The sequence below is a fragment of the Artemia franciscana genome, chromosome 14 (assembly GCF_032884065.1).
Source record: "Artemia franciscana chromosome 14, ASM3288406v1, whole genome shotgun sequence".
NCBI classification, from domain to species: domain Eukaryota; kingdom Metazoa; phylum Arthropoda; class Branchiopoda; order Anostraca; family Artemiidae; genus Artemia; species Artemia franciscana.
Genome location: NC_088876.1, coordinates 4,374,171 through 4,386,557, shown reverse-complemented (window position 1 = coordinate 4,386,557; position 12,387 = coordinate 4,374,171). Strand labels below are relative to the sequence as shown.

The window sequence follows — 12,387 nt, the reverse complement described above, 5'->3', positions numbered from 1 at the left end:
GATCGGAAAACCAAATACGAGTTTATAATATGTAAGATAGAAAACACGAATTGATAAAAAATTACAAACCTTAGAATCTCGAGAAAGAAGAAAAAGACAGAGAACATGGAGAATAAGGCTAAAGCGTTAGAAATAGAACCTAAATTGTCCCAACGATAGATAACAGGTAGCCGCATTACAGATCCAAATGTCTTTCGAATTTTTCTTTGAATATTTCAAATCATAATTGATCTTGAATTACGAGCTGAAGTATGAGAAACTGGAAATGAAATATTTCTATCGAAAATTCATTATACTCGGTCATTAACAGTGACAGGAAAATATTGGCATTTTTTTAACATTAATACGAAGGCCTCTCTATCTTTGAGCTTACTATAGTGATTTGATTACTCTAACTCTCGGCCATCAGTGGTATTTGATTCTGCCTATCTTGCACAAAATTCTCTCTGACATGCTGCTCTGATATCCACCTCCATTTTTATGACACAAAATCTAGAATCTCAAATACCACTTACAACCAGTACCCTACTTTTCCGCAGCATTTGACATTTTATTTTTTAGGCAGCATTTGACATTTTACCTTTTAGGCAGCATTTGACATTTTATCTGTTAGGCAGCATTTATACAGGTGATTTATTTATTATAGTGAGCTTACTATAGTGATTTAATTATTCTAACTCTCGGCCATCAATGGTATTAGATTCTGCCTATCTTATACGATATGCCCTCTGGACATGCTGCTCTGATACCATCTCCATTATTATGACACAAAATCTAGGGTCTCAAATACCACTTACAACCAGTACACTACTTTTACGCTGCATTTGACATTTTATCTATTAGATTAGTTCGGCATTGTGGAGTGACATTCATGAGAGGTGTAGCATAAGTGGAAGACAGTAACAACGGCAATCAAAGGGGTAAAATTAACCTTGCACTTGATGCCCATTTAATTGGACAATCTGTCTTGGCTTTTTCTACAATTGACCATGACTTTGACTTTTGCCACAACTATTCCCTTTTTATCAATTTGACATTTTATCTTTTAAGCAGTATTTGACATTTTATCTTTTAGGTTACATTTGACATTTTATCTATTGGGCAGCATTTGACATTTTATCGAATGTTTTTTTATTCCTGTTACTGTTTCACTACAACCTACCACTGCCAGTACAGTACCACTACACTTCCGCTACAACCCAACCATAAAGACCAAAAGCTTCAAGAAATCAACCAAGATCTTTTCACCTTTTTGCACTTTTTAAGTATGTGAGCAAAGGAACATAGTGATGTCATCATTCACATCACACGAGCAATATCAATCAAAGGAGCAATGTGGTCAATTTTAACTGATCACACTAATTAATGTTACTGCACGTGGAGAAAAACAGTTATAAAAGTTTTATGAAGACCAAAAGCTTCAAGAAATCAACCAAGATCTTTGCACCATTTTGTACTTTTTGAGTATGTGAGCAAAGGAGCATAGTGATGTCATCATTCACATCACACGAGCAATATCAATCAAAGGAGCAATGTGGTCAATCTTAACTGATCACACTAATTAATGTTACTGCACGTGGAGAAAAACAGTTATAAAAGTTTTATGAAGACCAAAAGCTTCAAGAAATCAACCAAGATCTTTGCACCATTTTGTACTTTTTGAGTATGTGAGCAAAGGAGCATAGTGATGTCATCATTCACATCACACGAGCAATATCAATCAAAGGAGCAATGTGATCAATCTTAATTGATCACACTAATTAAAGTTACTGTTGGTGGAGAGAAAGAGTTATAAAAGTTTTATGAATTAATAAATGTCAGTTTACCGCCGTCAAAATCCAGTAACAGATCCAAGTTACTCTTGGTAGTTTGAGCTGAAGGAGGAGATGTAGTACCCTGTGCAGCTTTTGGCCTAATTTCATCTTCTTCAGATTCACTGGATGTTTCAGACTCGCTTGAGTCACTATCTTCAGTGGAGTCAGCGGTTTTGCCAGCAGTCTTTTCTTGAATTGATATGGACTTCTTGTCTAGGTCTTGGTCTGGTTCAGATTGGAGCTCCGACATTTCAGAGTCACTTTCAGTGACTGTTTCCGAGGTTTCGCTTTTGCTCTCCTCTCCATCCACTTCTGAAATTATGAAAAAAAAAATCATGAACCAGATTGTACCCCAGGAACCCTAGTCTGGGAAAAGTGTGAGACTCATTAGTCCTTATCACATCATCTATAATAAATCAATTATTCCTGAAAACAAGGCGAACACAAAATTTTCAGTTCCAGGGGATTGAAAAAACAGCGAAGAAAAATAAAACAAAGAACAACAAATATAAAGAAAAAATGACACACGTAAAATAAGTTAATCAGCTAAAAATGAATCAGCTACACTTACGTCACGTCTTGATTCCTTTTTTCAAAATTATGAAAAGCCTAGGGAGGGGGTTGGAACTCGAAGTGCTCGTCTTTTTTCATTTATTTCAAATCTTATGTTTTTCGCAATTGAAACAAGAAATAATTAACAAAGCTGTAAATGCATGTGAATCCAGGTAGGAAAACAAATCGAGTGTCAAAACCGGTACAAGACAAACGGAAATAAAATAAACTCGTCGACGAGAGAAATTAATTCCCCCCCCCCCTCTGAGCATGTATCAATGTCTCTGTACACTTTTTATTGCCTATGTATAATAAATGTTTATTAAGGTCCAACAGAGGCACTACTAGAGAACCACGCATGAAATAAAAAAAATCTTAATATGTTTTTGTCATAAAGGAAAAGATTAGATGATGCAACCTCTCTACCACCTGCTATGGAGTACTTTGACAAACTGACAAACTACGAAAAAGGGGTGGTTTAGTCAACAATTTTTTCATAATCTTTTTATCATTATTTTTTTTTCATTTGTTTAAACAATTTATATATCTTAAAAATAAGAAATGGTCGATAGTTCAATACCTAATCAAAAAGATCTACATATAAAATTACATCTGTTTTGTGTAGCAGGGGGCTCTGGATTAAAACAAAAAGAAATATGGGCAAACAATCAGCAAGAAAATAAGCTAAAAACATATAAAACCAGAAAGGCACAGCTTTCTATTGAGGGTCTAGCTGTCTTGGAAATTGAAAGACTGACAGTGTTTTAATTTTACAGAAGGATAGCATTACCAAATTTACCTGATTTGTTTCTCGTATTTTTCTCACAATTCACCTTGGCAACTTGCCAAAGATTGTCCTTGTCGGCCAATTGCCTAAGGGCAAACAAAAGCAGGTCATCCCGAGTGGGGTAGGAGGAGGTCGTAAGGAAAAATAGGAAAATTTAAAAGGAAATGGAACTTCTTGGGAGATGGTAAATGAACTTTGATTAGATTGGGATGGAGGAGGAGCGCTCGTAGCTGAGTTGGCAACGGTTGGATTGGGGCAACAGTTAGTTGCTAGCAGTAGTAGAAGTACCTTGATAACCTTGACGAAAATTTTATTCTGCACTAAATACTTCCGATTTTTGAACAAACTAAAACAAAAATCTTAAAATATAGTGGATTTTTTACATGAACAAACCTAAAATGGGTCAAGGGGGGAGGCAAACAACATTTTTATTATAATATCCTTGATACTTTAAAAGTTATAAGCATCTAAACTAAAGTCTAAAACAAAAAGCCATTAAATGACAGTTAGATAAAGCAAATGAAAAAAAGTCATTCTTACAAGGCAAACACTGTTTGAGGTATATCAAACATCAACACAACATAAAAAATAAATGCAGATGGCAAAACTTTTATGTAGTCAAAAATCTGTCTTTTTATTTAGCCTTTTTTTAAATAGAAAAATGTTTTGTGAATGAAAAAATAGCACACTTAGCTCTAGCACGTGAGTCAAAATACGGATAGCCTAGTTAGAGGAAGTTTCCTGCAATGTCTCTAATGGAATATTCAATTTTAATTTAAATTGACGAATGTGGAACTAAATTAAAAGATCTATACACACCCAGGTTATCAAAATGGCGCATCTACAACATCGCAGAAGCACCTAGGATTAATAAGCTTAAATTTTCAGAAAATGTTGACCAAAAGTCACTATGAGCATTTACAATCCTAATTATACACTCTTATAGTTTTATCAGAAGAAATCTGACTTCTTAGTTCTTAAGATTTGCCCCCTCCCCCATACTAAAAAAAAATACTTATTTAATCGTTTACAGAATAATTCATTGAATCTCTAAAAGAAAAACTGTGTGATTTTAGTTAAACAAGTTCCTTTGCTTAAAATAAGAAGCAACATTAAAACATAAAAGAAAAGAAATTATTCCGTATATGAGAGAAGCTACCCTCTCATCAGACTCTTGCCCGTTACGTTAGTATTTTAAGTGCTTCCAAAAAACTTCTCATTTCAATTGTATTCCAGCAGTCGCTCCTAAAGAATTGGAGCAAAAAACCGAGATTTAGCGTAAAGAGCAACAGGTTGCGGAGGGAGTTACCATCCCCCATGATATATACGGAATAATTTCTATTTGTTTTCTGTTTTTAACATTGGTCTTTACTGTCAATTGAAAAAACGTGTTTTTGTTGTTTAATTCCTGATAGTTTTTCAAATCCTACCGAGGCCTAACCAATATATTGCGTGTGGTATGTACCCCATGATCCCCCCCCCCATTTGTATGGTAAGTTGGATTGAGGTGGATTGATTAGGCAGAAGTTAAAGTTTAGTCAAAAATTTCGGTGGAATTCGGGCGGATGGAAAGAGGATTGTTCAAACTAATGGATTGTTTCTAAGAACTCGTGTCTTATTGTTCAATTCACTCTTGCTTCTCCTTCCTATGTGCATGCCAACCTTGTCTTCAATCCCAAAATGACTCTCCGAGATATATGATAAGGCGAGGAACCTTTTTCTTGAAACACATCTTTCTGCTGCTGAGCCACTGCGTAGTTAGATGTTGATATTAATTATCTAATGAATTTATTTCATTTTGTTTCAACTACAGGGCCGTGTTCCTGTGGATCTTAGAATTATTTCATCTCTTGTCTCTGATCCATCTTCATATCATCTTCACAATTCAGGGAACAAGTTTATCCCATTCACACCGTCAGTCAGATCATACTTCAATTCCATGACTACCTGTCCTGCTGACTGGAATATTTTACCTGAGTGACCTAGAGATTGCAATCCCTATAGAGTTTTATAACCAGATTTTTAAAAAATGTGACTTCTAAGCAGTTTTCTTCTTTTTCTGCTGTCCTTTTTATTCGCCATTGCTTTTTAACATTATCTTTTATGCTTCTTCTAGGATATATGTCTCTAGGCTATTTTGATAACATACGTAATTAAAGTCCCTAAATCGTTGCACCTCACTCTGGCTTGGTTTGTGACGGATAATAAGAGATAGAAGAGGTGTTAATAAGAGGCGGTAACAAAATATCATTCCCTTTTTGATTTAGTGTGTTTAAAATTTGTTGCTTTTTTTCCTCCTTCTCTCTTCATTCCCATCCATACAGCTTTGCTTGGAAAATATGGAGATGAAGTTTTTTTTCTTTTCTGTTCAAATTTACGTTGAATAAAAGTGCTCTAAATTATATATAATATCATAGTATTATGTAGTATACATTTTATTCATACATACTTTGAATATGTTATATATTTACAAAAAACTTCGAGGAAAAGGCAGACATACAAAAGATTTTTTCAGAGGAATTATTATAGCAAAGCCTGACGATGGGGTGACAAACGCGAACTGTAATGAACAAAGTGGTTCGACCACTCAAAATGTTTGAATCACGGTTGAATAAAGGGGACTAGAGAAAGAGTCGCAATATACCTTTCATTAAAAAAAAAAATATGATGAAATTATGTATTTCATACAATAAGGGATAAAGCTAAGACGAAAGATGAGATATAAAAGAGAGAGAAGAAAGATAGAGAAGAGAGGAGATAGAAGAAAGACATGATAAAGTTTAGTCTAAATATGACTCCCACAATCAAATGATGCCACTGTTGCATTTATCGACAGAAAAACTAAAACAATACAAAAAAAGGAAAAAGGGAATTGACCTGGAAAAACACAAAATATCTATTAAACGTAATTGGAAACAATTAGAAAGTTCAGTGGCGAATAGCAATATGCTAAAAACACATAATAAACAATACAAATAAGAAATATACTAAACATCCAAATGTTAGTAAATAAAACTAAAAACAAAGTATCATGGGAGGATAAAACAACAGCTAAGATCTCATATGGCCCTTGTAACGAGGTTGGAAGAGTCAAGAGCTCATATGGTATTAGAGTCATAGAGTCAAGAGCTCTAGCAAAATTCTAAGAATCAATAGATTGCTTTAAAAGGAAAATCAGAGGCTTAAGGCCGGTTGGGATTTAAAATAAGAGCTCTGAGTCACGAGATCTATCTAAATATCAAAATTCATTAAGATCTGATCACCCACTCATAAGTTAAAAATACTTAAATTTTTCTAATTTTCCCTCTACCTTCAGCCCCCCAGATGGTTGAATCGGGGGCAACCAACGTTATCAAGTCAATTTGTGCAGCTCCCTGACACGCCTACCAATTTTCATCGTCCTAGCACGTCCAGAAGCACCAAACTCGCCAAAGCACTGAACCCCACCTCCAAACTCCCCCAAAGAGAGCGGATCCAGTCTGGTTACGTCAATCACGTATCTACGAGACATTTATTAGCGTTTTCCAAGATTTCCGGTTTCCAACTCCACCCAATGTCAACAGATCTGGTCGGGATTTGAAATACCAGCTCTGAGACATGAGTTTCTTCTGAATATCAAATTTCATTAAGATCCGGTCACCCGTTCTTAAAATACCTCAATTTTTCTAATTTTTCCAAATTAACAGCCCCCAGCTCCCCCAAAGAGAACGGATCCGTACCAATTATGTCAATCTCGTATCTATAACTTGTCCTTATTCTTCCCATCAAGTCTCATCCCGATCTCAGCACTCTAAGCGTTTCCCAAGATTTCCGGTTTCCAAGATTTCTGTTTCCCCCGTTCAACTCTCTATGTCCCCAGATCCAATTCGAAATAAAAATGGAGCATCTGAAACATAAGATTATTCTATATATAAAGTTCCATTAAGATCCGATCACCCATTCGTAAGATACCTCGATTTTCACGTTTTCCAAGAATTCCGGTTTCCCCCTCAAACTCCCTTCAATGTCACCGGATCTGATCGGGATTTAAATTGAGAGTTCTAAAGCACAAGATCCTTCTAGATATCAAATTTCATTAAGATCTGATGACCCGTTCGTAAGTTACAAATACATCATTTTTTCTAATTTTTCCAAAATACCCCACCCCCCTCAACTCCACCAAAGAGAGCAGATCTGGTCCGGTTATGTCAGTCACCTATCTTGGACTTGTGCTTATTCTTTCCACCAAGTTTCATCCTGATCTCTCCGCTTTAAGCGTTTTCTAAGATATCCGGTCTGAGACACTGGATCCGGTCGGGATTCAAAATAAGAGATCTAAGTTTCGAAGTCCTTCTAAATATGAAATTCCATCAAGATATGATCACTCTTTCGCAAGTTAAAATACCTCATTTTTCTAATTTTTTTAGAATTAACCCCCCCCCCCAACTCCCCCAAAGAGAGCAGATCCGTTCCAGTTATGTCAATCCCATATCTAGGACTTGTGCTTATTTTTCCCACCGTATTCCATCCCTATCCCTCCACTCTAAGCGTTTTCCAAGATTTTAGGTCCCCCCTCAACTTCTCTTCATCGGATCCGGTCAGGATTTAAAATAAGAGCTCTGAGACACGACCTCCTTCAAAACATAGAATTTCACTAAGATCCGATCACTCCTTCTTAAGTTAAAAACGGCTATTTTTAAGAATTAACCCCCCCCCAACTCCCCCAAAGAGAGCGGATCTGTTCCGGTTATGTCAATCACGTATCTAGGACTTATGATTATTTTTCCCATCAAGTTTCATCTCAATCCCTCCACTCTAAACGTTTTCCAAGATTTTTGACCCCCAACTCCTCCCAATGTCACCGGATCCGGTCAGGATTTAAAATAAGAGCTCTGAGACACGATATCCTTCTAAACATCAAATTTCATTAAGAGCTGATCACTCCTTCGTAAGTTAAAAATACCTAATATTTTTATTTTTCAGAATTAACCCTCCTCCCCCCCAACTCCCCTGAAGAGAGCGGATCCGTTCTAGTTATGTCAATCACATATCTATGACTTATGATTATTTTTACCACCAAGTTTCATCCCGATTCCTCCACTCTAAGCGTTTTCCAAGATTTTAGGTTCCCCCCAACTCCCCCAAATGTCACCAGATCCGGTCAGGATTTAAAATAAAAGCTCTGAGACACGATATCCTTCCAAATTTCAAATTTCATGGAGATCCGATCATTCCTTCGTAAGTTAAAAATACCTCAGTTTTTCTATTATTTTTTTCAGTATTAACCCTCCCCCCCAGCCCCCCAAACAGAGCAGATCCATTCCGGTTATGTCAATCACGTATCTAGGACTTCTGCTTATTTTTCCAACCAAGTTTCATCCCGATTCCTCCACTCTAAGCGTTTTCCAAGATTTTAGTTTCCCCCCCCCCCCTACAACTCTCGCTAGTGTCACCGGATCTGGTCGGGATTTAAAATAAGAGCTCTGAGACAAGATATCCTTCCAAACATCAAATTTCATTAAGATCCCATCGCCCGTTCGTAAGTTAAAAATACTTCATTTTTTCTTCTTTTTTTTGAATTAACGGGTCCCCCCCCCCGGATTGTCAAATCGAGAAAACGACTATTTCTAATTTAATCTGGTCCGGTTCCTGATATGCCTGCCAAATTTCATCGTCCTAGCTTACCTGGAAGTGCCTAAAGAAGCAAAGCCGGGACAGACCAACGGACCGACAGAATTTGTGATCGCTATATGTCACTTCATTAAAACCAAAAAAAAACCCACAAAAACCATAAAACCACTTAAAATGGAGTCAAATGTTAGCTTTCAAAAAAAAAACGATAAAGAAGTTGCTTGAGCATGTTCACTAGGTTGAGATGTGGCCAAGGTCGTATCTAGAGAGGGGTTAGGGGATTTGAACCCCCAGCCCTGAAATGTTTGTTCAACTCGTAAAAACGTAATTAAATGCATACAAGATTTTTGATACGTTTTTTGAACCCCTCCTAAGAAAAATACACTCCACAAACAAAACACCGGATACAGTCCTGCATGTGGCCAATTAAATAACGAAACTTTGAAATATTTTCCAAAACATAAGAGGAAGGGAGACACTTTAAAATGAGTGAGAGTGAGAGGAGCATTTATCAGCGTGTCAAAACTTGTACTAGTAGTAGCCCTTCTTTAGGATAATTTTTAAACAGAAATATTTACAGCCAAATTAACTCGGTGAAATGCCACCAATCTTGAGACTATAAAAATATCAGTGACATGTGTGATTGCCCAATCAACCTGCATTAATTTAATAGTAAAGCTTTAAAAAAAAGAAACTTATTATATTCTATCAACAAAATAGATGATGGTGACCCCAAAAATACCTGGAGTCTACTAGCACGAATCTTAATAGCCCTTGCAGTAGGAAGAATCGTAAAAACTCGAGATTTTAGGCGGGGAGGGGGGGAGACACATAAGGCCCTTCTAACTTGCCTGTTTTCCTGACTTCCGCTGTAAAGAATTATTCAAAGACAGCCCTGATTCATAAAATAAGACAAGCGTATGACTTCATTTTTTGTTTCCAAGGATGACTGTAGGAACCTCAAAAATTGTCAAAAACCTTGCAGTACTACAAAGATTAAGTTATCAATTCAGGTGCATCTGACCGTGTTAAAAAAAAAAACTGCAGATTTTTATCAAGAAACTAATTATAAAAAAAAATATTTTCAATGATACCTATTGAGCTATTTTAGCCCACTCAAGCTCTATAGACAAGGTCTTAGAGCTCTTAGGGCTAATCTTTACACAACTAAGAGCATTTATGCAGCATCTACAGCCGATATTTAAGAAAGTTTAACGTTGATCTTTAAAGTTTTGGCCATTAATCCTTTTTTTTACCCCAGACTACTTAACAACATATCCCAAGGAGTGCGCGCACTCTGGGTTAAGAACTTATCTCAAGTTTGCATATAGGAATAGAAAGAGAGGATTTGCCACTAAAAAAATAAATAAAAAAAAACTCCAAATATACACCTTTTTCGTCTTTTAACACCCCCCCCCCCCCCCGTCCGCCCAAAAAATTGTCAAAACTCCCCTTCAGCGACAATTATGAAGAACTTTCCCAAACAAAGACAAGAAATTATGAGATGCAAAGACTTTCTTTTGTTTTTCCTTCAATATGAAACAAAGTTCCATTCAACCTCTCAATTCAAACAGTCAAACCTATGCACACCTATGAAAAGTGGTATATATATATATATATATATATATATATATATATATATATATATATATATATATATATATATATATATATATATATATATATATATATATATAGACCATAATGGAATTCAGATCAATATTATAGTCACACACCTTCTTCCTCAGAGGAGCTAGAGTAAAATGTTGGTTTTCTTTTCGATTTTTCTTCTTGAGCATATGATACAGAAACACGTTCCGCATTGACACTAGTAGGTCGGGATGGAGGTTCTACATTTCGTACAGTTGAATCAGGTGCTACTTCAGGAAAGTCGGGAAGATCTCTGTATCCATTCGCCCTGATATTCAAAAAATGAGACAGCGACCCCAGCTGGAAGGTATCTCGATCTATAAATACAAAAAAAAAATAATGTCAAAACACGTAAACATATTAGGAAATAGCAGGGAAGACAAAAAGAAGCAAAAAAAAAATTAAGATACTAACATTTTGAAAACAGGTGAAAAACAAACAATCTTTTCGAACGTATAGACACTATTGAAAGCCTAGATTTTTGATGCCAAACACCATACCTGTGTTTCTATTCCCCATCCAGAAAAAATAATTCGGAGGCCCTTTCCCTGCGAATCTAAACTGTATACACCTATACATCTCTATCTAAATGCAAAACTTGACTGGCATAACGCCAAGTAGAGACTGATGCTCTCGGGTCCACTAATAACTTTCTTTTATACCAACTGTAGCAATAATATACTCCCACGGAGCATCAACAGAGAAAGGGACAACGTTGGCACCGTCAGGATACGTGCATTTCAGGATAGAATGTCAGTGCAACGTGCATTTCAGGATAGACCTGCTTCAAACTTCTGTGTCAAGTACCGTGGAACCGTGTACCGTGTAAGTACCGTGGAACAAAGAGGAATAGACCATCCTATCGCAAAAAAAAAAAAAATTTCCAACTCGTGATAACCAAGAGATAACGAAAATGCATACAAACAAATTTTTTTATAGCCTTTTGAAGTCTTTTGTATTCCCCCTCGAAACAAAATCGTAGATACGAACCTACCTTATATGAGGGGTTTGCCCTTCATCAATCCCCCGGTCTTTGCATGAAAATTGCAAGTTTCTTTAAAAAACATCTTGTTCCAAATCAACTCACATTGTGTTTGAGAAGAAGTTTTTAGAATTGGGACAAAAAGCTACACTTTAGCGTAAAGAGTGGGGGTTTGAGAAATGAAGAGTCCTCCTCATATGCAAGATAATTCTGTTCCTTTTAAGCTACGATATCCCTCTTACTTTCATTTGAAATAGATCGTTTTTTAACATGTAATTTCTTTTCGTTACTAATAGCCTACCCAGGGCTACCGTATATTCAAGCTCCCACTGTATCAAACCTGACTCATTAACTTGACCTTCGTACACCGGCGTTTGCATAAAAATACATTATATAGTACCTTTGAATTAATAAGTAAAGCATAATGAGTATAAATAAAATATTATCTCCCCAGTGCAAGTTTTTTATGTGTTACTGGAGATGCTAACCAACTTTGACATTAACAAGTTTTGCATACTAAGAATAAGCATGAATAAAATCGATCTTGTTCTTGCGTGCGTAGTCAAAGGTCCGTAGTATAAAGTTTATTTGTTTTTTTTTTGACAAAAAATGTTTATTTATTTATAGTTTGTTACAACAAGCTGTTTTGAACAAGGATCTGCTAAATGTGAAGAAGACTCCACCTCTATTATTAAACACGTTTTGAGTTCAATTCGTAAAAAATTCTTCGACTGACAACCCTCCTTGAACAAAATCCCCTCCTCCGAATATTTACTAGGAGGGATTTCCAAATGTTGAGAACTAATTACAGAATCTTCATCGCAATTGATTTAAGGGCTTCACTTCAACAAATAAATCTTCTGTATAGTTCTGCGTGAACACTAGCTGGGGGGCCAGGGGAGTACACTTACCCAAAACAAGACAAAGAACAATGTATATATATATATATATATATATATATATATATATATATATATATATATATATATATA

General features: G+C 36.0%; 1 protein-coding gene across 2 annotated transcripts in view; it reads right to left on the bottom strand.

The window, feature by feature from the left end:
• LOC136035206 (AP-3 complex subunit beta-2-like) overlaps positions 1-12,387 on the bottom strand; it is a 105,189-nt gene that overhangs the window by 40,044 nt on the left and 52,758 nt on the right. For both annotated transcript variants that reach the window (XM_065716812.1, XM_065716813.1), the window contains exons 12-13: positions 10,500-10,730; positions 1,827-2,126 (exon numbers count right to left, since the gene is read on the bottom strand). In XM_065716812.1, coding sequence (XP_065572884.1) covers positions 1,827-2,126; positions 10,500-10,730 — 531 coding nt within the window. The remainder of the gene's footprint in view (positions 1-1,826; positions 2,127-10,499; positions 10,731-12,387) is intronic.